Raw genomic sequence first — 27,737 nt, 5'->3', positions numbered from 1 at the left:
TCTGATGAGATGATAATACTGTATTGCCATTAACCCATAATCCCCAGAATATCCAATATTTTCTAATTATGTCTATGATGGGTTGTACTGTGTTGGGTGCAATTTTGTTTTTAAAAGGACTTTCTGAAGTACAGGTCTTCCTTGACTTACGATGGGAATTAGGTCCTGATAAATACATCATAAGTTGAAAATATCATTCGTAAGTCAAAATGTGTTTAATACACCAAACCTACCGAACATACCCGTAGCTTAGCCTTGCTTACCTTAAATGTGCTCAGAGCACTTAACGTTAGCCTCCAGTTGGGCAAAGTCACCCAACACAAAACCTGTTATATAATACAGTGTTGAATCGCATGTAATTTATTGAATACTGTAGTGAAAGCAAAACCCAATGTGATTGTCTGGTACAGAATGGTTGTAAGTGTATTGGGTTGTTTACCCTCATGATTGTGTGGCTGACTGGGAGCTGTGGCTCGCTATTGCTGCCTAGCATCATGAAAGAGTATTGTGCCATATGTTGCTAACCCAGGAAAAGATCAAAATTCAAAATTTGAAGTACCATTTCTACTGAATGTGTATTGCTTTCACATCATCTTAAAGTTGAAAAATCGTTAAGTGGAACCATTGTTAAGTCGGGGACCATCTGTTTAATGATTGCATATTCTTGGACAGTTGAATTATATTAAGTCCTAAACCTTATAAACTTGAAAATGCCTTAGAATGCCCCATCATTTATGTGTAAAAGTCACAGTAAGCAAGTGACAATATTGGAAATCAACCAGGATTTTTTTGACCACTGAATGTTCATGGATAATGTTTGAGGATTTAGGACGCTATTCTGAATAGTAGTTCACAGTCCTTTCTGCCTGGAGTCACAAGCATCCCCTGTGCTTTGGATGCTTCACCAGCCTTTCCTGCAAAACATATTAAAATACAGTTGACCCTTGGACAACATGGGTTTTGGACTGATTGCTCAGGTCCACTTATATGTGGATTGTTTTTCAGCAAATCCATTCTACAGTACTACACCATCTGAGATTGGCTGAATCTGCAGGTGCAGAACCATGGATACCGAGGGCCACCTGTAAAGTTAGATACGTGGATTTTCACTGCACTGTGGGCAGTGGGGTGGGTGGGGTGGTCGGCACCCTTAACCCATGCATTGTTCAGGTATCAACTGTACAAGTGAAAAGGGCATTTACATATTTAAAAAATTCATTTATAAGCATTTGATGCTTTTAACTATTTACAGTAATGTAGTCTAAGCTACCATGTCTAGCCCTTACTTTTCATTGGCATTGTTTATACTTTCATCTTGGCTACATGGCCCTGACTTTTGACTTTCATCAGCAAGTGTTTGTTTTATATAGAGTTAATCATTTGCATTCATACAAATGTTTGTGGAGAAAGATGCAAAACTTTCTTGTGATTGGTGATGGACGTTTATTACAGGCTCAGCAAAACAGTCCCTCATCTACGGGATCTGGCAACACAGAGCATTCCTGCAGCTCCCAAAAACAGATCTCCATCCAGCACAGACAGACCCAGGTAGGTCAGTGATTGTTAAACAGAGGAGGAAAAGAAGGGCCGAGGAATAAATACTAATAACTACATATAAAATCTAGGTCCTCCCTTTGTTGTCCCTTTATTTCTCTGACTTCACCTCATTATTTGTGTGTGTCGTATTCAGAACTTGCATTATGAATGTTTAGAGTCTTTTGGAAGGTGTTTTTAATTTAACTTTTTGAGGTGTTTGTTTACCTTTCTGGTGTATTGCAGCAGAAATGATTATACTGCAGCATGAGGTCAGGGAAAAGACCTCTAGGACTAGATTCAAACTCTAGCTCTACGACTTATACCTTATCTTTTTGGGCCTTAGTTTTCTTCAGTTCAAATCATCTATAAAACTGTGGTTGATTATCATTATCTTAGTGTATACAGAACGCTTGTTGGGACAGTGCTTATGGTAGGCTTCAGTGAATCTTAATTCCCTACTTTGTGAAAGTACTTAATTTTTTCCTTGTACATACTCATTTAGCAAGACCTAGCTAAACTTCTTTTTTTTAGAAATTTTTATTGAAGTATAGTTGATTTTATAATATTGTGTTAATTTCAGGTGTACAGCAAAGTAATTCAGTTATACATATATATGTATATGTCTATATTCTTCTTTCCAATTCTTTTCCATTATAGTTTATTACAAGTTATTGAATACATTTCCCTATGCTATACAGTAGATTCTTGTTTTAAACTTCTTTAACATGTGGCACACCAACATAGTTTCTCCTTAAACAGTCTTCAGAAACTCCTTAATTTAGGGAATGTTGTGAACGTTCAAAGATAATATCTGAAAAGGATAGTGAATATATCCTCCATTTTGTGGTATTGAGCTAGCCAATAATATTATGCTTGGTTTTCTTGAAGCCTGTTGGCACTGTGTTGCCTTCAAGACAGATGCTTGGCAATCTAGGAGAATTTCTTAAGATGCAAGAGCTAAACGTTCCCTCAGGAGCAGATTTTCAATTTTATTTGAATTAAGCTTTTGAATAGTTGAACAGACTTAGATAGTTGAGCGTTCATCTCTCCCTTCTGGTTACTCTTTGTTTCCACTAGGTGGCATGTTTGTTCTTTAGAGATTTGGGTCCTGTCTCCTCTGATGGCCTTTTCTATTCAAAGTTAGTTTCATTTCTAGAGTAGTATGTTTCTTTACTGTTCAGCGCACAGCAGTTTGAAAATTCATATATTTGATTCCAGAGCTAATATATTTTTGAAGGGCAGGTGTAGCAGAACATAATGCTTAAAGAATGGGATGAGGAAAGCAGATTTAAATTCTTGAGCCATGCGATTCCAGGCTAGTTGTGTTGGCAAGTGCTTTTTTTTCAGAAAAGTAATGAGAAAAATGTGATGACATGTAGTATTTTGAGACTAATTCTAAATTTGTTTTCTCTTTATAGTCTGACCTCACAATAGAAAAAATATCTGCACTAGAAAACAGTAAGAATTCTGACTTAGAGAAGAAGGAAGGAAGAATAGATGATTTGTTAAGAGTAAGTATTAAAATGTTGTAAGAGATTTTATAACAGCACTAATTGATTTTATGTGTATTTGAATTATGTACATATCATAGAGATAATTACCATAGCCAAATAATAAAGTTAAAAAGTAAACATTTGGATATTTTCCTTTAATCTGAGGGAATCTGAGTAGGGAACGAGGATCAAACCTATATTCTAAACTCTGTCTTTAGATTGGACATCTCAATTATAGAATTTTAATATTTAAATGTACACTAGAGGGATATATGTGTGGGGTATTATTGTATTTCATTTGGAACTGTGAGAATAGGTATAAAATGTTTTCCCATTTCAGGAAAATTGTTTTTTTTAATGTCCTTGAGTTTTAAAAACTATTTCACAAGTACTTTTCAGTCCTGGTTTTGTATTTTGTATCTTTTATAACCTATTCATGTAAAGTTTTTTGTGCTTACAAGAGAAACTTTAAAAATAACTAATATGGAATTAAAAATATACCTCTAGAAAATATACAGTGGTTTTTTTTTAATTTTAATTTTATTGGAGTATAGTTGATTTACAGTGTTGTGTTAGTTTCAGGTGTATAGCAGAGTAATTCAGTTATACATACACATATATTCATTCTTTTTTAGATTCTTTTCTCATATAGGTTATCACAGAATATTGAGTAGAGTTCCCTGTGCTATACAGTAATACCAGATATTTTTTGAAATAATTTTTTTTATATATATGAATGTATTTATTTTATTTATTTTTGGCTGTGTTGGGTCTTCATTGCTGCACGTGGGCTTTCTCTAGTTGCGGTGAGCAGGGGCTACTCTGCAGTGCGCAGGCTTCTCATTGCAGTGGGTTCTCTCGTTGCAGAGCACGGGCTCTAGGTGCATGGGCTTCAGTAGTTGTGGCACGCGGGCTCAGTAGTTGTGACTGACGGGCTCTAGAGCACAGGCTCAGTAGTTATGGTGCACGAGCTTAGTTGATCCGCGGCATGTGGGATCTTCCTGGACCAGGGCTCTAACCCATGTCCCCTGCATTGGCAGGCAGATTCTCAACCATTGTACCACCAGGGAAGCCCTTGAAATAATTTTTTAATATACAGTTTGGCATATTGACTGACCCATTCTTTACAAAATTTTTTTAAGGTTTATTGGTTTCTTATTGTAAAAGCAATACATGCTCTTTATAATAAATTTAGAGAATAGTAAAAAAAAAAATGACACCCATAATTCCATTACTGAGGTAAAACATTTGGTACATTTACTTCAGTAATCTTTTGAGCTATTTGTTGCATATATATAAATTTAAAAATTTTTTTATTTTTATTTTTTGGCCACGTCATGCATCATGTGGGATCTTAGTTCCCTGACCGGGGATCGAACCTGTGCGCCCTGCAGTGGAAGCACGGAGTCTTGATCACCAGACTGCCAGGGAAGTCCCTGTAGCATATATAAATGCATCTATACATAAATACTACCAATTTATAAATAAAATCGGCTAACATTTTAATCTTCTCCAGTGTTTTTATTGTTCTCAAGCTGATGTTCCCTTTCCTATTCAGAAATATTTTTCCTTAGGCCTTTTTTTTTGTTTGTTTGTTTGCTTGCTTTTCTCCGTCTTTCAATGAGGAGAGCCATGTTTGGACTCAGTATCTATTTTCCATCTTTCATTGTTAGCATCCATACTTGCTTGGGGTTGCTCTTATTCCTGTTTTTGTACACTTGGGTGCTCGTTGAATTACCAAGATTTATAATTAGATATGTGGGTTTAAAAAGTTCCTAACCTAGTTGCAGTATTGGCAGGCTTTTGTCCAGGGTTGCTCTGCTGGACTAGAAAAGGATCATGGGCTTGTCTTCTTCCTTCATCACCTGACTTTCTTAAGATTGAGAAGATGAAGTGAAAAACTGATCCTAACTTAGGACTCTTTTTTGGGGGGGTTTTAAAAAAATGTCTGGTTTAATTTTCCAGGGAGTGGCACGTTCTCTTTACTCACCGCTACCCTCTTTCTACTGCCTTGTTTTCTGAAGGTTGTAGTCTTTCTTTGGGTATAGAGCAGTGCCAGTGGAATGGATATGTCAAAAAAGAAGACACAAAAGGACAGCTGCCATTTTTTCAAGTTGATGAGAGCTTGTGTTTCTGATTTAGAGGGACAGGGGGAATGACCACTGCTCTTTATATCTCCTTTCAGGCACGCATGGACCATTCATTGAGTTTTTCCATTTTAGTTAGATGTTTGGGTAAGGCTGCATCAGGAGCTGCTAGCCAGGTGGTATTTTAAACCTGAATGCAAAATCGTTAGTGTTAGAAACCACAGAAATTGAGTTCTTAATAAATAAGCTGCCAGAGATTGATTGATGCCATAAATTTGATTACAGATTTCAATGCTTACCTTCCAAAAGTAGATTGAATTTCATATAAACATTACATGATCTTTGTTGTTGTTGTTTTAATGTTTGTTTATTTATTTATTTATCTGGCTGCGCCGGGTCTTAGCTGTGGCACACTGTATGTGGGATCTTTGTTGTGGCATGCGGGCTCTTAGTTGCAGCATGCAGGCTCTTTGTTGCAGCATGTGGGCTCTTAGTTGCGGCATGCATGCGGGATCTAGTTCCCTGACCAGGGATTGAACCCAGGCCCCCCCGCATTGGGAGTGCAGAGTCCCAACCACTGGATCACCAGGGAAGTCCCAACATTACATGATCTTTGCCTTGTAGATTTTTAAGTATGAATTAGTCACATTTACCCAAATGTACTTGTACTTAGCCTTCGGTAATGTGGTCCATAGAACTCTAGGGCTCTGTTAGAAGAACTAATGAGAAGAAATTATGTTTATGAGGAGAGTAGAAATTTGGAGATGGAAGCTGTTGTACAGTGGTCACTTTAAAATGAAGCTGAAAAGTCTCAAAAATTGAGTGTGCTAATAGTATCTTCCATTTGTGCTTTTTACTGTTTCAAAAGCACATATCATTTGATTGGGAAATGCTGTATTTTTTTCATAATTCAAGCAAGTTATAAAGTATCATTTACTTGCCAAAAGAGTAGATATCTTTTGTTTAACACAAGAATAAATTCAGGAGTTGCAAGTCAAAGTTGACCTTGGGTTAGTGGTTCTTCCCTTCTCTGTTATTGTAGGAGGCTTGAATTTTTCAAAGTATTTAGCCCTTCTGACCACAGCTAAAGTAACTGTGTATTTACATTCTGGTGTTCTTGAACCAAGATGCTGTATTCAACTTCTTTGTTAGTTCTGTCTTAGGCGGGCATGGGTGTGCCTGGCTTCTCTGGTAAGGAACATTTATATAAAACCATGTCTCTTCTTTGGAAACAAGAACAGAAAAACAAAGAACAATTGAACATAAAGACATTATGTAGTTTTTTTTAAAAAAATTCTGTAATTTTTTGGTAGTGCTTAATCACCCTTTGGAAGTATTTAATCTGTAAGTGCGAAAAACTGCTCTTTATATGAATTTTAAACATCTCATTCATTGTAGGTTTTTTCTTTTATTTTGTGACAATTTAAGTATGTGTAATGTACTAGATTTATCTGTAACTGGCTTTGGGGAGGAATAAAATATGATCAGTAGAAAAACATGCCCACTTCTAGTAACAGAATTCATCTTTAATAAATGCTAAGTTTATTTAAAGAGAATCAAGGAATCTTCTTTTTTAAAAAGACATAGTTACTCTTACCTCTTTGAACCTTAATTTTGCTTCTAATTTAACAACAAATGATTTTCAGACTCCCTAGAAACTGCTTTTGTATTAATCTATCTTCCTTGGAGCTAATTAAAAAAATTTTTTTCCATTGAAGGCCAACTGTGATTTGAGACGGCAGATTGATGAACAGCAAAAGATGCTAGAGAAATACAAAGAACGATTAAATCGATGTGTGACAATGAGCAAGAAACTCCTTATAGAAAAGGTAAGTGATTAGTGGTGGCCTGAACTCTGTACCCCAAGATGCTTAGTATGTTTCATTATTGTGGCTTCTATACTCTTTACCTGAAATGAAAGTATTTCAGAGTAGGGCTTCTTAGGAAAAGACTTCTCATGATTTGACAGTTAGAATTCTTTCTTGTGTGGACACTGAACCAAGTATCCAGAGTGATAATTTGGGATATTTTTTCTGATTGTGCTTTGCTTTGAGTATGGTGTTGGTTGGACAGGGGCAGCTTGTCCTAGTTGAGTTTATTCAGGGTATTGCTCTCCAAAATTCTTACATTCGTCCTATTAATTAAAGCATGTGTCCTGTTACTATTACAGACATTTAGCAATAGTTTTATGTCTATTTCAGATATGGTATTTGGAGTAACATGTATATAATAACGTGATAATTCAGTGCTTTGTGCTTGAAAAGACTTAAGTTGGTATTTACTTGTATATGATTACTTTAATTGGCTGATGTCTCCTTTATTATAGTAACTGATTAGTTGCAACTTGCTTTTAATAGATGTAAGTAACTATTTATTGAAAACTTTTAAAATATTACAGCTCCAGTACTTATTTATCTTATAGTGAAAGTTTTAAGATGACAGTACTTCCTAATGAAATTATTACAAGCTAGACATGCATGACAGACAAGTGGTTTTTTTTTTTTTTAATTTTTTAAAATTTATTTCGGCTGTGCTGGGTCTTCGTTGTTGCGGCTTGTTGTGGTATGTGGGATCTTAGTTGCAGCATTTGGGATCTTAGATCCCCGACAAGGGATCAAACCTGGGCCCCCTGCTTTGGGAGCCTGGAGGCTTAACCACTGGACCGCCAGGAAAGTCCCAGACTAGCAGTTATTTTTGCTGAAGTCTTTGAAATGCTGTTAAAAAGACAGGGAACACTGATAAAAGTGAAGTGAATTATTTTATTGATGTCAAAGATACTGTGGAGAACTTTGCTTCATCTCTTAATCCATTAATTTTATAGAAAAGAAATAACTTTTTTCCACATTTATAAGAGAAATAACAAGGTATATGTTAACATAGAACATTTATGGGTTATATAGAACATTTATAGCTTTAGGGTACTTCCTGAAGTCAATGTAGATTTAGCCAGTTGTCCTAAACGTTGAGCAGTATAGTACAAAAAATAAACATAATGCTGTATATGAGTTCTCATAGAAAAATAAAATTATTTTCTATTTGTCATTTTCCCCTAAGTCAAAACAAGAGAAGATGGCATGTAGAGATAAAAGCATGCAAGATCGCTTGAGATTGGGCCACTTTACCACTGTCCGACATGGGGCCTCGTTCACTGAACAGTGGACAGACGGTTATGCTTTCCAGAACCTTATCAAGTAAGTGAATTGTGATGATTAAGTTGAGAACTGAAAAGTTGGTTTGGACTTAAAAAATTTTTTGTAATTGTAGTCATTAATATCTTAGTAGTGGCAGTCATTTCATTCAGTTTTTGTCACCACATGTGTTAAGAAATGTAGGGAATGAGATAAAGTCCTGGGAAAAAAATGACAATCAGATGAATAAAAAACAAGTTCTACATTAAGGCTTAAAAGAATCAGAATCAGCAAAGCCAAGAAAGAAAACTCTGGACCTGACTTGATATATTTTTAATTATGTAATTGATTTTCATGAGGAGTACACCCACAGTCAGCATTTATTCTGGGTCCACAGGAAAATGAAATAGGCAAAGACCCAAGGAAGGATTTCCTGAGTTAGGTATAAAACAAAATAAAGCTTAGGAAGAACTTATAGGACATGTCCCTGGGGCCCTTTAAGGGGAGAGTATCCAGTCAGCAGAGATAATCACCTCCTTGGAGGCAAGGACTGAGCCATCAGTCAGGCTGGTGACCAGCCCCACTGCCTGTGCCTCTCAGCAACTTGGAATCTTGAGCATTCCTTCACTTTATTATAACTTTGGTTTGAAACATTCAAGTATTTACTCCAAGGAGAGCGTTAACGTTTAAACTCCTAGAATTCCAACTGTGTAATATTAGCTCAGGACTTAAAAAAACCTTCAAGTTATAGTACCTTTTATTGTATCTTATTTATTTTGATTTGATAGATCATTTCCATTTGAGACTGGGTTACGGGGGGCAGGGGTGGCACATTGTAATTTTTTTTTTGCGGTACGCGGGCCTCTCACTGTCGTGGCCTCTCCCGTTGCGGAGCACAGGCTCTGGACGCACAGGCTCAGCGGCCATGGCTCATGGGCCTAGCCGCTCCGCAGCATGTGGGATCTTCCCGGACCGGGGCACGAACCCGTGTCCCCTGCATGAGCAGGCGGACTCTCAACCACTGCGCCACCAGGGAAGCCCCGGCACATTGTATTTTTAATCATGGGCTCTCAAACCTCTGACCTGTAGATCACTGCGAGTTGAAGGGTTCCATAGACTGCCTTTCCTACCTTTCTTTTCTTGCTGAAATAACTTATTGAGCATCGATTGGAGAGGGTAGAACTACTTTTGAATAGTAATGAAACACAAATCAATAAATTTATGTCTGAAAGAAAAGTACAGATACTGATATTATTAATAATATTTTGTTAATGTGAATTCCCTGGTGGTCCAGTGGTTAGGACTTGGCACTTTCACTGCCAGGGCCCAGGTTTGATCTCTGGTCAGGGAACTAAGATCCCACACGCCACGCTGCATGGCCAAATTAAAAAAAAAAAAAAAGCTTTGTTAAAACCAACCTCTGGATTACATATTAGTAGTCAGTGCTTTATATGTGATACATTAATCTCCAACTTGGTTTAGGTGTGTTTGTGCCTCACAAGTACACCTCATGTATGTATATTTGGGTGTGATAAGAGGCTGTCAGTCAGAGATATAATACTGTGGAAGAAAACAGGCTTTTGAATTAGGCCAGATGCCAGAGGCTCAGAGTGGCATCCACTCTGAGCTCTATGCATAGATGATAGCAGAGTTGCACTAGGGCAGTGTAAACGGCTGCTGTAGGGAGGCATGATGTCTATCACTTAACACCCCGACTGTGATGTGCAGATTGCCCTGGAAGGGACTCACTATCCAATTTTGTTAGAATGGGACAGAAGATAAAACATATCCCCCATTATTGACCAGAGCTACCTAATGTTTACAGTGAATCCGAGATGTGATAATGACTCCTACCAGCCCATGACAATGGTTACTCCTCAGATGGCAGTTTTTAGAATGTCTAAAGACTTAAACTCAAAAGGTTAGTGGATTTGTGTAGAGATGTAAAATGTAATTACTTTAAAGAAGTGATTACAGTTTTTGCTGATAGTAGCGGGTGTTTTTATCTTTTTACTCTATAAGCAGCCTGATGCCCAGAAGGTTCTGGAAATCTTATATAGTTAGAGGACAAAACAATGACTTTGCTGTAGAGCCATCAGGACCAGAGAAACTGGGACTATCTAAATGAGATCCCTAACCAGGTTTGCTTCTCCTAAGTAGATAGCATTTTTTTCATGGTTTTAAGTCACATAAATTGCAGACTATCCATCTGTTCTCTTGGGAAGCTATTTGTGGCTGATAACTTTTTTTTTTTTTTTTGCGGTACGCGGGTCTCTCACTGTTGTGGCCTCTCCCGTTGCGGAGCACAGGCTCCGGACGCGCAGGCTCAGCTGCCACGGCTCACGGGCTCAGCCGCTCTGCGGCACGTGGGATCCTCCCGGACCGGGGCATGAACCCGCATCCCCTGCATCAGCAGGTGGACTCTGAACCACTGCGCCACCAGGGAAGCCCTGATAACTTTTTGTTTGTTTGTTTGTTTTGGCACGCCACACGGCTTGCAGGATCTCAGTTCTCTGACTGGGGATTGAACCCGGACACCAGCAGTGAAAGGGCCGAGTCCTAACCACTGGACCACCAGGAAAGTCCCCTGGCTGATACCTGTTAATTATAAATATTTTATTTTTTAAAGTTGTGCTTTAATCAGTTAATTCCCTTTCTTAATTTTAATGCAGAATTGAAGTTCTTTAGTTGTAAAAGGCTGTAGCTGATATCCTCACAAATGATAATTTTCTGTGTATAAGAAACTCCATGGGGCTTCCCTGGTGGCACAGTGGTTGAGAGTCTGCCTGGCGATGCAGGGGACACGGGTTCGTGCCCCGGTCCGGGAAGATCCCACATGCCGCGGAGCGGCTAGGCCCGTGAGCCATGGCCGCTGAGCCTGTGCGTCCGGAGCCTGTGCTCCACAACGGGAGAGGCCACAGCAGTGAGAGGCCCGCATACTGCAAAAAAAAAAAAAAGAAGACGACAACTCCATGACACATAATTTGGTGGGCAAGGTACCTGAACACAAGGCAGGAGTACTAGATTTTATAGGAAGAGGCAAACCTCAAGACATTAAATTTAATCAGATAGTCAAATATAGTCTTAGTAGGAGCCTCAACACAGTGCTTTTGTTCTTACTGTGTCCTTGGCTCTGTTTTGAATGATCTTTATTAAGATCCTAAAACAGAAGATTTACTGTCTAATAGGAAGATCATAACAGATTTGTAATGTTTTTTGACCAGGTTAGTAATTTTTCCTAAAAATATGTTTGACTCTATTGAAAAAGTAGCTTATTTTATAGTTCTGAGAAAGTAGTTATATTAAACACTGTTGTTATTCAGGACACAATTTTTTATTTAAACAAGTCTTAAAGTCTCAAATAATCAATGGCAAGGCAATAAAAACTTTTTATTAAGATTTTCTTTATATTAAAGTAAACCACATTAAAGTAATGGAATTTGACCTGTATACAAAATCGTGGTTGTTTAAGATGTGGATTATCAGAGGGAGTAAATTAAACTTTATAGCATTGTTCTGCTAGTCCACATAATTATTCTGGTGTGTAAGGAATCATAGCATTCCATTTTACAGTCATTTCTCCTGAACCATCTGATTCTTGGTCACATGATCCATAATGAGAGACAATTCTTTTGTTTTAATTTTAATTTTTTTATTGAAGTATAGTTGATTTACAATATTCTGGGTGTGCAGCAAAGTGATTCAGTTATACATATATATATGTGTTGTTTTTCAGATTCTTTTCCATTATAGGTTATTGCAAGATATTGAATATAGCTCCCTCCGCTATACTGTAGGTCCTTGTTGTTTATCTATTTTATATATAGTAATGTGTATCTGTTCATCTCAAATTCCAAATTTATCCCCCTGTCCTTCCCCTCTGGTAACCTAAGTTTCCATTCTGTGTCTGTGAGTCTATTTCTGTTTTGTAAATAAGTTCATTTGTATCATTTTTTTAGATTCCACATATAAGTGATATCATATGATATTTGGAGAGACAACTCTTTTTGTTGATTTTATAAATGCCAGATTTTCCTTGGGTAGTATATACCATTTTACAGTTTCTACTACACACGGAACATATGAAATCCTGGGAATCTTTAAAAATTCTTATCTTGGATATTTAGACGCTCTCTGTAGATCACCACTAAAATTATTTTGGTTAAAATAATGTCTGAAAATATGTGCATTTGTTTTTTTAATACCTCTCCTACTAGTTATGATACAATTTTGCTATTGAAGTTGCCTGTAATCGTTTCCTAGGGCTACTGTCACTAAATATCATAAACTGGGTGGTCTAAAACAACGTAAATTTATTTTCTCAACAGTTCAGGAGGCCAGACACCTTGAAATCAAGGTGTTGAGGACCATGCTCCCTCTGAGGCCACTAGGGAGGCTCCTTCTTTGGTGTTCCATGGCTTGTGAGCATAGCTTCAATTGCCTCCGTCTTCACATGGTATTCCCCTATGTGTCTCTGTGTCTTCTTTTCTTATGAGGATACCAGTCATATTGGATTAAGGGCCTACCCTACTCCAGTATAACCTTATTTTAACTAATTAAATCTTCAGTGACGCTGTTTCCAAAGGTCATAATCTGAGGTACTGGAGGTTAGGACTTTAACATATCTTTTTGGGTGATACAGTTCAGCTGATAATGGTACCTAAAGCTGATGGTCTTCTTATCATTACAAATAATGGCTTTTTAAATAGTTATTTAGATTTGAATGAGATAAATTTATCAGGTCATCAATACTTTTGTAAAAGATAGTAGAACTGAGACTTCCCTCGTGGCGCAGTGGTTAAGAATCCACCTGCCAATGCAGGGGACACGGGTTCTATCCCTGGTCCAGGAAGATCCTACATGTTGCGGAGCAACTAAGCCCACGCACCACAACTACTGAGCCTGCGCTCTAGAGCCCACGCGCCACAACCACTGAAGCCCGTGCACCGTAGAGCCCACGCCGCAACTGCTGAAGCCCGTGTGCCACAAGTACTGAAGCCTACGTGCCTAGAGCCCGTGCTCCACAACAAGAGAAGCCACCGCAGCGAGAAGCCCGTGCACCGCAACAAAGGGTAGCCCCTGCTCCCTGTAACTAGAGAAAGCCTGTGTGCAGCAATGAAGACCCAATGCAGCCATAAATAAATAAATAAATAAATAAATAATTTTTAAAAAATGTGTGGATTTTCCCTGAAAACATTAGGAAATTAGTTTTATTTTAATTTAATAAGGGTAGTTGCTAAAATCTCAATCTTCCAAAGCAGTTAGTCTTCAGAGACAAAATGTTGTGGCACTGCACTAGTACACTGTGGTTTATAGTTAAAATATATATTATATGGTTATCTTCAGAGAGTTCAGAGTGCCTTGAACTCTGTGAGGCCCCTGAAAGGGTAGAAATGAGCTTAAAGATATTTTACCAATTTTTTTGATTGGGAGACTCATATTCAGAGAAGATAAATGTTTTCCTCAAGGACATTCATTAAGTGAGAAGGAAGCTTGTGAGTTTACCTAAGGATTCTTTGTCTTAATCCAGAATTCTTTCAAGCCATGAATTATTCATATATATATATTTTGGAGGGAAAGGCATATCTCTAATAGTTAAAAGATTTTCTTACACAAGCAGACAACGCTTGAATTAAAATTTCTACTCTGCTGTTAAATTGGCATCTAATCAATAACCCAGCTCATCTTGAAGCCAAGAGAATCGTATTATCAAGTGAATGGATATTTATTTGCGGTACTCTGTCTGATCAGGTTAACCGTGCTTACGGTGTTGCCATTTTAGATGTGGCAGGGTAAATTGTACTATGGGCATCTGCTCTGTGGTGTATAGTCTTGTTTTTCTGGTTGCCGTTCTTCCAAGAAAGATACACTGAATCTGGAAAAGGTCTAGAGACCGACAACTATAGTGTTCCTGGAAGAGAGTCGAGTAGAGTTCATTTTAGAATATAGGTTTAAAAAATTAGATTGTATCATTCCGCAAAACTGTGAAGTTGGATTGAGAAAAGGAGATGGGAGATAAAAGCATGGTAGAAAGAGAAGGTGAAGGAAGACATTTGACTGTCAGGTCAACTATGTTGGGTGATTTAAAGACTTTAGTCTGTTAGGTCTTGGTATACTTTTATATGCCGAGTCTATAAACCTTAGTGTCTTTCAGGTAGCAGGATACGTGAGAGAAAGTGGATTACTTATATTGGTATTTTTATTGACTCCTAGTTTGTAAACTAGTTATTATTTAAAAATTAGACATCTTATTAGGAAATACTCTAATGGAAATGGTGTTAAATATCTTAAGAGTCTTTATATATGTTTTTTATTAATTCATTTTGCGTACTTTTGCCTAAGGAGTTTTTACTAGTTGAAAGGCTTCATTTTGCTGTCTCTAAATGTACATCCTTGTTCTTAAAAAACTTAGTTTAGGGTTTCCCTGGTGGCACAGTGGTTGTGGGTCCACCTGCCGATGCAGGGGACACGGGTTCGTGCCCCGGTCCGGGAAGATCCCACATGCCGCGGAGTGGTTGGGCCCATGAGCCATGGCCGCTGAGCCTGCGTGTCCGGAGCCTGTGCTCCGCAACGGGAGAGGCCACAACAGTGAGAGGCCCGCGTATCACAAAAAACAAACAAACAAAAAAAACTTAGTTTAGGTTTCACCATATTAGTGACTGGGAATGACTTGGCTGTGGTAATGCCTCACTTAGACTAGAATAAATGATAGGTCTAGAAGGAAAATCTTTTTTACTTTGTTTAGCATCCTTCAAATTTGGTATCTTTCTAGATAGAATTTGAGGAAACTGTAATCCAATAAAAATAAAAAGGCACTTGGAACCTTTTGTACTTTCTTATGTAAATACAGTTCTTTACTTTAATGGGTTCATTACCAGGAGTTGTTTTCTTAACTGTTAAAAAGCAATCAGAACATTTTTCCTTTTGAGTTAGAAAATAAGGTCACAATAGAAATTTGATATTGTTTCTTCCTGCCCACTTTCCTACTCTGAGAATTACCATAATTAGTGTCTTAAAAGTACAGATTCATTCCGGAAAACAGTTCTATCACCAAATATTTGGCTTTTCCAACCTGAAGTTAAAGTCAAATCTTTACTTAAAGGGGTTTATTTTTTCTGGAGTCTATCGAATATGCAGGTAACAAATATATTTATGTTTATTCCACAGCCATGTTCAAAAAATTTTGACCTTCTTCCTCTGTGCAACATCTTTTGTATCTCTAGGCAACAGGAAAGGATAAATTCACAGAGGGAAGAGATAGAAAGACAACGAAAAATGTTAGCAAAGCGGAAACCTCCTGCCATGGGACAGGCCCCTCCAGCAACCAATGAGCAGAAACAGCGGAAAAGCAAAACCAACGGAGCTGAGAATGAAACGTATGTTCTTTATTAATGTGAATTGAGATACCATATTCTCCCCTGAGATACAAACCTCCTATTGAGTGCCACTGGAAAAAGTGATAGATTGTGGAGATTTCTAGAGCTTAAATTTTCTTTTTAGTTACATTAATTTATTTGCTCAACTCATATAAAAGCCATCTAAAATTGACTTATTTTCTTAGTCACGATCTTATATGAGGAGTTTCAGATGAGAGGGAGAAAAAATGTCATTTAACTTGATGTCATGATCTTTGGCCACTCTTATAACAAATGTGAAGTCATTAGGTATTCAAATGATATAATTGCTTACATGTGGTTCCAGGTTATGGTATGTTGGCTTCATCTTATGGAGATTACCTGACTCTATTTCAGACTGAAGAATGCACAACGAAAGAATGCTATTTAGTAGTCTAAAGAACACTAGTTAACACTCACAAATTTAGGTGTAACCTAAGAAAAAATAGGTATTATTTTAGGAAAAGGACATTTTCCCAGTAAACCAAATCTTGACATTCCCAGTACTTTTTCCTGTTCTGGCAACCTAAGGAAAACACCAGTATCTTCACCTGCAGTGTAGTCACCTATTTCACTGCCAGTCAACAATTATTCCATAGCTACCATGAATACGAGGAGTAGAATATTCAGAGTACAAATGCCTTCTTTTTTCACTCCAGCCCCGTGTCAGATTTCCCTAACTGATTTTTGAATTCTTGACCACTAAGAGAATCTTCCTCTAGGACAGGAGTTGGCAAGCTTTTTCTCTAATGGGCCAGATAATAAACACTTCAGGCTTTGCGCACTAGAGGGTCTCTGTTGCAGCTACTCAACTCTACTGTTACAGCTTGAAAGCAGCCATAGACAGTACATAAGTGAATGGATGTGGCTGTGTTCCAGTAAAACTTTATTTCTAGAAATAGACTGTGAGCTGAATGGCCCACAGGTTGTAGTTTGCCAACTAGGCAGGACTGTTAAACAGTTAGAATTGGTGCGGGAAGTAAAACCTGTATATTACTTACCTGTTTAAAATATTTCTTATGCATACCCTGAAGACATTTAAACTATCACCTCTGTCTTCAAGAGGCTTTCCAATTAAAAAGGAAAAAAAGATCTACAAATAATTGTGTAGAAAATCTCTACAGAATTGATGGTAGCCATGAAGTCATTTTCTGAATTGAATGTTTGAAATTTAAAATATATTTTTTCATAGAAACAGTCATTGGTATTGTAATCAGTATTTCCATTGTGGCTACATTAGTTTTTCAAGGGAAAAAGAAATTTTGTAAAGCTGTCACTGTGGGATTTAAAGATAGCTACAAATAAGAGATAATGATATTATGTAATTTATTGACTAATATGTCTTTTGCCATTAATGTTTTCATATTAGTTCACAAAAACGTATTAACCCATAATCCACCTCAAGTATAATAATACTATATTACACCATTGTTAAAAGTTCATGACATCCCAGAAATGTATCTTTCTTCATTCCAGTGAGAAAGATGGCTTAACACCAGTCTTCACCCCATACATACCTGCTGTGTTGGGGAGCCTTTTCTTTGACATTCATTTATTAAGTCTGTGTTAAATGCTTATTATATATTAGGCCCTGTTCTGGACTGGGGTACAGAGCTGAAAGATACAGCCCAGTCTTAGGAGCTCACAGTTTATTTAGGGGAAATGAACAGATGAATAAACTAATAATTACTTTAAGTATTGTGATAAAGGTATACACAATGAATAAGTTTGGAAAACATCTTCACTTCACAAATATTTTAAAACTAGATTCTAAGTAAAAAATATTTCCTTTCAAAAAGTCCAAGTAGGAGCCCAGATTCGAAGAATTCTTCAGGCGAATGTTGTACACGTTAATCTGATTATTGTCTTCTTTCATGACTCCTATATTTATTGTGTGGGGACTCTCCTTCCAGTGTTACTTGAAAATTATTTCATACTAGTGCATAAAACCATTGGCTTAGGAGTAATAAAGTAGGCATAGGTTGTTTTTTTGTCATAGAATAATAATTAGAATTCAGTCTAGGCCAGTACTGTGCCAGTAAGCAGTTGCCATCTGGAGTCCTGTGTAAAATCCAAGCTGGAAGGCCTTTGGTCTAGCCTTTAATAATTAGAGTATCTGGGACTTGGCTCGTTCCTTCGGCCAGAAGCCAAAAACGGTCCTCTGGAGTCTTGGAGTGGGTTACATTGTCCTTTCCTGGTATTGAACCTATTTCAGGCAGAGAGAACTTTAAGCTCTGATTTTCCATTCCTCCCTTTTTTACTGGTGTGATATGGAGTAATAGATGTAAGTTTTTCTGCAGCTGTGAAATGATAGGTGTAACAGCCCTAATGGGTGTATTTTTTCTTGCTCTTTTTTTTTTTTTTTGTGGTACGCGGGCCTCTCACTGTTGTGGCCTCTCCCGTTGCGGAGCACAGGCTCCGGACGCGCAGGCTCAGCAGCCATGGTTCACGGCCCAGCCGCTCTGTGGCATGTGGGATCTTCCCGGACCGGGGCACGAACCCGCGTCCCCTGCATCGGCAGGCGGACTCTCAACCACTGCGCCACCAGGGAAGCCCTTTTCTTGCTCTTTTTATCTTCTTTTAGTCAGACCTCAGAGACACTATTTTGTAGCCCTTCCTGGTTGACAGGATAGCTGTTTCTTCTTTCTCCTGCTATTTAGAATATATCTAAACAGTGACACCTCAAACTTTGAAGTATATGTGTGTGCTTCTAGAATGTGAAGAGGGTGAAGATGGAGGAGTAAGATATCACTTCTTACATGCTCATTCTTGAGATACGAGGATGAGATCAGGGTAGGTGGAACATGAAATGAGTGATTACCCATCAAGTAAGCCCTTTGAGAACTGTGTTAAATAGCATTTTACAAATTATAGATTCCTTTCATATTCTCATTTTAATAGTCACAACAGCTTTTTTAGATAGGTATCATTACTTGCTGCGTTTTTAGGAAATTGAGGTTAAAGTTGCTTGCCCAAGTTCACATGGCCCGAGTTGTGCTTTGAACCCTAGTCCTCAGACTCCAGATCCTGGACTCTGTCCTCTAGGTTCTTCTCCTTGTATCAAAGTCCAAGAGTTATCAAAAATAATCAAATATGTTGGCTTATTAACATCCCCTTTATAAAAACTTTTAGACATATAATTTGGCTACCTCTCCTAATGGATTTTCATCTGAGTATGGTATGGGACAAAACTCATTTCATAAGTAATGTGAGAATTTAGCTCATTTATTTTTCTCATTTTTTTAATAAATTAGACTTCTGGCTTTGAAGTCCTTCCTTCACATCACATCTGATAAATCACAGAAGTTTTCTCTTGTCAAAGGACTGCAAGATAATCTATCTTTTGGTCATTTTAACTAAGAGACTTAACATACGGTATAGCATGCTTTGGCCTTTCTCTTTAAATAGGCACACTGTGATTTCAAACAATTTCCTGAAAATTTTATCATTATTTTCCAGGTTAACATTAGCAGAATACCATGAACAAGAAGAAATCTTCAAACTCAGATTAGGTCATCTTAAAAAGGTAAGTGTAATGAGAAAACCTGTCTGGAGAAATGTAATTTTTAGTTTACATTTGGTGTTTTAGCTCTTTGGTCATTTGGGCAAATTAATAGCTTTACATACCTGTGGAAATCTTCAGTAGTTGCTCTGTCACACCTCTATTCTAATGGTGGACTTCATATCTTTCAAGTTGCAAGTCAACTCCAACCACCCGGTGAGAGTGCCTTTTCCATCAATGATGTACCAGTACTTAATTCTGTATACCTCATTCGGCTCCACAAGTGATTATGTTTTTAGTAAAAATTAAATATAAAATAAGAGCAGATGGTTCTAAAATTGATATTTAAATTATTGTGATGTTTTAAATCACATAGCAGCTCTTATCTCTTGCTAAACTGGCTAAGAAGAGAAGGTCTTGCACCAACCATATTGAAACACAAAGGCAGCTACACAGAATTTGTTATTGAGTGTTCACGGAGGTATCTTAGATGTAGGTCACTCATCTCTTAAATTCAGCAGCCTGTGGGCTTCCCTGGTGGCGCAGTGGTTGAGGGTCTGCCTGCCAATGCAGGGGACACGGGTTTGTGCCCCAGTCTGGGAGGATCCCACATGCCGCAGAGCGGCTGGGCCCGTGAGCCATGGCCACTGAGCCTGCACGTGCAGAGCCCGTGCTCCGCGACGGGAGAGGCCACAACAGTGAGAGGCCCGCGTACCGCAAAAAAAAAAAAAAATTCAGCAGCCTGTACTTTTTTGGTGGATGCTGCTTATTCTGAAGATGATAAGTAAGTGTCTAATAAATTGCTATTGGTGTGTATTTGTCGTCTCCTCCCCTTTCTCAGATCCTGTTAAATCGGTGGAACTTAAGGCACCAAGTATAATCCCTCCTTACAGAACAGAACCAGATAGAGAATGTGATTTTTGTTTTTTAAAAAAGATTGCATGCCTTATATGTATACACACAAAATATTTCTGGAAACTTACACAAGAAACTTAACAGTGATTATATCTGGGGAGTGGGCATGGCTGGAGGTGGACAGAAGACTTTCACTTTTCCTGCTGTACTTCTATGATTTCGATTTTATTTACTGTTTTGCTGTGGGCTCGTTTTTATGATTAAAATTCTAGTTCTTAAAAACATCTTTTTCAAAGTAAAACATCTTAGCTTTTCATAAGAGAAATGTCTGCTTTTGTTTTTGAAATGAGATTCTGAAACGGTAAACTTTCCTGTGTTCTGAGCTGTTTCTTTCTTTTTCACTTTAGGAGGAAGCAGAGATCCAGGCAGAGCTGGAAAGGCTAGAAAGGGTTAGAAATCTACATATCAGGGAACTAAAAAGGATACATAATGAAGATAATTCACAGTAAGCAACTTGGGAGTAGGTTGGGTTGGAGATTGCTGAGCACTTTCTGACATGAATGGTCTAGAATGATATTTTTGCTTAATGTAAATTTGGTAAACCATTCCACTGTGTATTTAGCTCTGTTGTGGGTGTAATACAGTTTTATGCATAAAATTTTGATTTGCGTTAGTTTAAATACATATAAATATATTAGGTTTATATATTAAGTATACATCTATACATGTAGCATTTTTACACAAGTAGAGGTCACTAAAACAATACAACTTTGTAGTTGCAAATGGTTTAGATACACTGTGTATTCAGATTTACCCTCAGAGCCTTACTAAAGGGAAGCATGGGATGACAGTGTGGTGTTGTGGAAAGATTACTGGGTTGAGATGACATTCGGTTTCTGAATTACCTTTATGGGCCATTTAAGTGTTGAGATTTTTAAGAAAGACTCTCTTAAGTTCAGCACATTAATTATAGATAAATGCCCATCTTTGTTTGTAAGTCATTTAAGGAGCTGAAACTGTGAAAAGTAGATTTCAAGTGGGAAATGGCTTCTAACCATAATCCTTTCTTTTCCCACATTTTTCTGACTCTGAAACATGGGGGTTTGGGCATGGCTACAGCTTGTGTATTTTTGTTTGACCAGAGTGAGCCATGGACTTTGCTTTCTGTAAAGTGGCAAGCAACAGCAGCTACCATTACTGCATAGTCTCTGTGTCAGGCAGAGTGCTAAGTGTTCCTGTGTTCTATCACTTAATTGTCACAATAGCCTAATGAGGTACGTCATCTTCAATACATAGATCTGGAAACGGGCTTAGACAAATTAAGTTAACTTGTCCAGGGACTAGTGTGACCAAACAAAGAGTTGAAATGTGGATCTGACTCCACAGCTAACTCCCATGCAGTAATTAGCACCTCTCTCCACAGGCATGCCACTGTCTCAAAATCAAAATAAAGTAATTTCAGGAATATTAGTGGGGCTGATGAGGAACTAGGTAGAAATAATCGAAAAGTTATTTTTGCCAGAGTCTCTCATTTCTTTGTCTCATTGTTAGAAGTGGAATCCTGTATGGGGAAAACAGTTATATCATGAAGACTTAGAGAAAATGAATGCACGTAGAACATGTGACTCACTTTATAATGAAATCTGTTTTAAAGGCCATGTAAACTATCTTGGAATTTTATTGTATGTAGTTGTGGAATGGTGGGAACGAGTGGTTCTTGAATGGTTTGGAGGACCCAAGTAGCACAGTTTGAAAATCCCTGATCTAGTGTTATCTCCTCCCCGCTCCCGCCCTCCACCTTTACAGCAGGGCAGAAAGGGAGGGACGTCAACAAAGGTCAGTAGTCTAATTGTGGCTGTGCTGAGACTGGCACCTGTGTCTCATGACTCCACAGCTAATGCTGTTCATTGTAATTATGCTGTCTCTTTGAACTATAGAACTTACTTTAGGCTCAGAATTAGCTATATTGTGATGATTGCCAAACTGTTGGCAGCATCTGTAATCATGTGTATAACATGTTAGATATTCTGGAAATTTTGCAAACATGGAAAATTGTGTAGTCCTTGACCTCAGGATGTTGTTATCTATCTGCTGTTTCCACAGATTTAAAGATCATCCAACGCTAAATGACAGATATTTGTTGTTACATCTTTTGGGTAGAGGAGGTTTCAGTGAAGTTTACAAGGTAAGTATGAAGTTTACAGGGACTGAGGGTTAAATTATTGGTTATTACAAACTTGGAGATCATTTAGAATAGTGATATAACTCTGGGTTGATATCTATTGGTTAAAATTCCAAAAACTTTTAAGAACCTTTATCTTTGGGAGAACTACTTCCAGTAAACTTGTTGACTAAAGCAGGATTCAATATTTTACCCTGTTTTCAAGTTTGAAAAGTAAATAATTACAGATTTTAAAAGAAAAAACAGGAAGGGAAAACAACACTCATTTCTGAATAATGGAATCTTTCTGCCTCATCTGTATTTGTTAGAGATGAGTGTTACTTTTATTCTCATAAGTTTTTGTTTTGTTTTTACAAAATGGATGTGTTAAAAAGTTAATTCTTTGAAAACCTGTTTTTTGCTTTTAAAATGTTCCCATCTTCTAAGTCAGAGTGTTTAGTAGCACTGGTGTTCTGAAGGATTGTCCTGGCTTAGAGTACTTCAGTTGGGCCAGCAAAGAACAGGCTACTAATACTAAGCCTCCAGTTGATTTTCCCTAAATGAGGAATTCGGCCTGTTTTAAATATACTTGTAGATATATAACATGTTCACCAGTCACAGCCTCCTTGAATTTCTCTAGATGTTTCTGGCACCTGGCTTTTAAATGCTGAATTGGTTTATTAAGTGGTCTTTACTGCATGACCCTGGTAATTCTCTCTTTTCTAAGGTGTAACCTTCACTTTTAATGATTTATATTATGCCCATGAGTTTTTATATAGGAAATCTTTTGAGTAAAATAATTAGTTTTTATTTCAGATAAAAACTAGTTCTGTTTTCCCTTTTTTTAATGTTAATTTTTTCTTGTGATGATGTATACACAAAATTTGCCATTTTAACCATTTTTAAGTGTACAATTCAGTGGCATTAAGTACAGTCACAATGTTGTGAAACATCATCACTTTCCATTTCCAGAACTATAAGAATATTTCTAGTGTACTGCTGGGTTTGATTTTCTAATATTCTGCTCATATTTTTAATCTGTGATCATAAGTGGGACTGGCTTATAGTTGTCTTTTATGTGCAAGCAGCATTGTCTAGCTTTGATGTCATAGTTATCCTAGAATGAGTTGTGAAATTACTCTTTTCCCATGTTCTGGAATGCTTTGCATTACATGTTGGCTACTTGAAAGTTTGTTAGAGCTAAATCATAAAATCACCTGGGTAGGTGTCATTTTAGAGGAAAACTATTTGACAACCTTTTCAATTCCTTCTACAAATATCGAGCTATTCAGATTTTTTCCCCCTCCTTAAGTCAGTTTTGGTAATTCATTTTTTCTGAAAAATCATCCTATTTCATCTTGATTTAAAAATATCATGCATACCTTAGTTATTTCTCTTCTCTTATGAAATGTTTATTTTTGTATCTCTTGACTGATAGGCCAGAGGTTAGTCAATGTTTCTTTTTTCTTCTGGAGATTAACTTTTTATTTTTGTTGATCGGATCTACTATTTGATTTGTTGTCTATTTCATTAACTTCTGCTTTCAAACCTTCTTTCTTTCTGCTTTCTTTGTTTTCATTCTTGAGTCATATACTTAGTTTATTTTTTATTTTTGGTAACTTTTTTGATTGTGATAAAGAACACATAGCATAAAATTTACCAATTTAACATTTTTTAAGTGTATAGTTCAGTAGTAGTAGGTATATTCATGTTGTTGTGAAACAGATCTCCAGAACTTTTTCATCTTGCATAACTGAAGTTCTACCCACTAATCAACAGCTCTCCTTTTCCTTCTCTCCCCAGCCGCTGGTAGCCACAATTCTGCTTTCCGTTTTTATTAACTTGATTACTTTTAGTTAACTCATACGAGTGGAATCACACAGTGTCTGTCTTTTTGTGACTGGTTTATTTCACTTAGCATAATGTTCTCAAAGTTCATCCATGTTGAAGCATGTGACAAGATTTTCTTCTTTTTAAGGCTGAATAACCCTCAATTGTATGTATATACTTCATTTTCTTTATCCATTCATCTGTCAGTGGACATTTGGGTTGCTTCCTCCTCTGGTCTGTTGTGAATAGTGCTGCTTTGAACATGCATATGCAAATATCTCTTTGAGACCCTGCTTTCAGTTCTTTTGGCTATATTCCCAGAAGTGGGACTATTCCTTTTTTAAGATCATCAAAATTGGTTCTTGGGGCTTCCCAGTTACTTGTTAGTGATTTTTTCCTAATGTATCCTTCAAACATTTTAACACTTCTGAAATCTAAATGCTTCTGACAATGATGTGTTCATTAATGTAGTTATTCTTTTGCTGTTCTCCACTCTCCAAAAGCCCTTCTTAGATTAGTGGTGGATCACAGTGCCTTGGATTCAGAAATAGGGTTTGGTAATTGGAGAAAATGACACTTGTAGTTCATTAGTGCTCCTACAAATTAGGTGGTATTTAATCTGGCTTTTAATAGCTTGAAATGATTCTCTCTTATAGCCATGATGGATACATGCATACAGGTGGACTTCATTCAGACTCTAAGAAAAATACAGTTCAAAAGTTTCCATTTCTGTGAAATAAGATATTCTGTTTGAATTGAATGGTTTTTATATTTAAAAAATACTGGTTTAAATTTGGTATAAATTAGAAGTTTCTTTTATAATCAGGCCTCTCTTGTATCCTGTGCTTTCTTAGAGGTAGCTTACATCTTTAAAAGGTCTGTAGAACGGTAATCACCGCTATTCATGGACTGTATATCCTGTGCGTGTTGCCTTCATCTGTTCAAACATTTGTGGAAACTGACAGATAGGTGGTAATAGTGTTGAAACTGGAGTAGTAAGTTTTTAATCTGAACTTTAAAACCTAGGAAGAACTATTCATTCTAAAAGAGTTCCTCAAAAAAATAAATAAATAAATAAATAAAAAATAAAAGAGTTCCTCAGTAAATTCTTTTGTATTGGGGAAATCTATTGTAAAATGCTACTTACTTTTTTTCAAATTGTGATTTACACCAGGCATCTTTGAAAATCTATCCGTTACCTTTTTTCACCCCATAATATAGCACTACCTAGCTGATGTGGAACTTGCCAGCAGTGGTGGTCTTTGGGGAAAGTATGTCCCTTTCTTTGGACAGTGCTGGAGAAGTGATTTGGTGTGACTAACTTCAGACATAGTTGCGATCCAAAATTGCTTTTTATTTATCCAGTATATAGGGGTGGGATTAAGTAAATTAGCAAAGAGGTGTATCCTGGGGGTTTCTTTCTCAAGGAGGCAGATAGTCTATGTCCCTAGCATTTCAAAAGTGGCAGGACCTCTGAACCTAAAACTGCTCTAAAAATAAAACCTATTAAAAAATCTTTAAAAAAAAAAAAAAGGGGCAGGACTTACTGTTGAAGAATGTCAGGTCCCAGTGTCAGCTGAGGGATGAGAGCCAGCTTAGGGAAGAAAGGTCCCAAATAAGGTAGATGATGTCCAGAAAGAGAATTGTTTAGAAGTGACTGTTAAGGCATGGGCTGTCTTTCTGTTTGTGGTGTATGCTTGGTTTTATTTTCTAAACCCTTTGGTGCCAGTGCGTCTGGAGACTTCTAAATTATCTGATCACAAGTTTCAAGAAAGATGATTGCAACTCTGAAACAAGTGTGTGTTGTGTTGTCCACTGTTGTTGTTATTTAATAATGCATTTTGGACTTGGAGTATGTTGGTCTGTTGAACAGAAGCTTCAAGTCAGTTGCCTGTAATTCTCGTTAGCATTATCCAGAATATAATTTATTCCTTTTCTTTATAGGCATTTGATCTAACAGAACAAAGATATGTAGCTGTGAAAATTCACCAGTTAAATAAAAACTGGAGAGATGAGAAAAAGGAGAATTACCACAAGTAAGTGATATTAGAGTGTCTGATTTTTCAAAATTTAGTAATAATAGCTGTAGTTTGAGCACTGTGTTAAGAGCTTTACATGCACTGTTGTTGTTTCATTTAATCCTCATAACTGTCCTAGGAGAGTGAATAAATTTTCCATCTTACTGCTAAGGAAACTGATACTTAAAGAATTTGAGTAACAGTTAAGAAATGGCTGAGCTGGTATTTAAATCTAGACTTCCCTTAATCCAAAGCCAGTGGGTTTAACCATCCCCTTCCATTGAGCATCTAAAATTAGCTATAATAAACAAGTAAAGCCTCAGAAATTATTGTTGTTTGTCTGTAGAAACCAGATGTGAGAGTGTTCTTCTGTGGTCTAGGGACCCTGGGGAGCTTCGGGTGGGGCTTTGTCTGCTGCTTCAGTCACCTCGTCGTAAACAGGAGACAATGCGGGGCACCTGGTGTGCCTCGGTGGTACTTGTTTGACTTGTTCAGGCCCTCAGTGCTGAGCTCACCTTCCCCATCATAGTTTGCCCATCTCAGAGTTCTTGGTCTTCAGCGTCCAGCTCGCTGTGCTTTCCCCTCTTCAAAATGCCACTCATGATGGCCCTCATCTGTGCTTGGGGTACGGGGTGAGAGGGTGGCTCTTTAGAATGAATAGTTATTACATGAACGGGTGTGAATGTCTTTGTTCCACTGATATCAGGCCTTGCCTGTCTCTCCTCTGAGCTTCAGAACATTGGAGTTCATGGTTCACTTGCTTTGGAGGCCTTGCAGACTTAATTTGCTGTTAGGATCCCCACTGGGTTTAATATTGTTTCCTTGGTAGGTACAAGTACTACATTAGACATGTCCTACCCCTGAAAGGAGGAAACAGCCCCTTTTGATGTAAAGCAGTCTACCTCCTTTCTATAAAAGCAGTTTTGTTTTTTTTTCCTATAAATAGTACTTTGGAGGGAAAAAGGCAGTGGACTTTAGCCAACTTTTAGTTAGCTTCTAAGTCTTAGTGGAAAAATAAAACATTTCTACATCATCAACGCATTCTTCAGGCATGGAGCAAGGCAACTCCTGCTCTATACCTACTGTCCATCCGGGACCCGGGAGCTCTTGCTGTTCCATGCAGATTGGCAGTGGTGCTCAGCACTCGGGGAGAGAAGGTTCCTGTGGCATTAAGAGGAATGGGGCTTAGCAGAGGTAGGAAAATGGATGATGTGTGCTCTGTGCATGGCACCCCTCATGCATCCCTTATGTGAGAGGCAGCTGCAGTCCAGATGCTTCTGAGGAGCAGTTACCTTATTATAAGTACATTCCAGGCATTTGACACGCAGGGACGAACAGCACGCGGCAGCGAATGCCAGGGAGCACTTGAGAGAAGGAAACCACATGTTATTCTGACCAGTTAGAAAAGCGGCGAGAAATGTCCTTATTATATTGAGACTCAGAGTACCTAACGGTATAGGAACGGTTCCTGCATCTCTTCCAAAATACCCTTCAGCTATCCTCGGAGCCTGTGCCGCAGCTTGTGTGCACTGCCCACTCCAAACCAGCTGACTCCACAAGGGGACAACCTTGGTCAACCTTGAGGAAGTAGTTCCTGTGCAGAGACTTATACAGATTTTACCTAGTCTCAGTATCCAGCTTTCAGGCTGATCTTAAAGAGAGCGCTGGTGTCGAATACTGTAGTGACTGCAGGTGGGGTTGTGCTCACTGTAGCCTTTTTTTTTTTTTTTTTT

General features: G+C 37.7%; 1 protein-coding gene across 2 annotated transcripts in view; it reads left to right on the top strand.

The window, feature by feature from the left end:
* The window catches only part of TLK2 (tousled like kinase 2), a 105,529-nt gene that overhangs the window by 59,089 nt on the left and 18,703 nt on the right, over nt 1-27,737 (top strand). For both annotated transcript variants that reach the window (XM_024760808.1, XM_024760807.1), the window contains 9 exons: nt 1,453-1,548; nt 2,955-3,047; nt 6,835-6,945; nt 8,171-8,307; nt 15,468-15,620; nt 19,098-19,164; nt 20,403-20,500; nt 22,099-22,180; nt 25,931-26,022. In XM_024760808.1, coding sequence (XP_024616576.1) covers nt 1,453-1,548; nt 2,955-3,047; nt 6,835-6,945; nt 8,171-8,307; nt 15,468-15,620; nt 19,098-19,164; nt 20,403-20,500; nt 22,099-22,180; nt 25,931-26,022 — 929 coding nt within the window. The remainder of the gene's footprint in view (nt 1-1,452; nt 1,549-2,954; nt 3,048-6,834; nt 6,946-8,170; nt 8,308-15,467; nt 15,621-19,097; nt 19,165-20,402; nt 20,501-22,098; nt 22,181-25,930; nt 26,023-27,737) is intronic.

The sequence above is a fragment of the Neophocaena asiaeorientalis genome, unplaced genomic scaffold (genome assembly GCF_003031525.2).
Source record: "Neophocaena asiaeorientalis asiaeorientalis breed wild unplaced genomic scaffold, Neophocaena_asiaeorientalis_V1.1 scaffold30, whole genome shotgun sequence".
NCBI lineage: Eukaryota > Metazoa > Chordata > Mammalia > Artiodactyla > Phocoenidae > Neophocaena > Neophocaena asiaeorientalis.
This window is presented reverse-complemented; position numbering and strand designations above follow the sequence as displayed.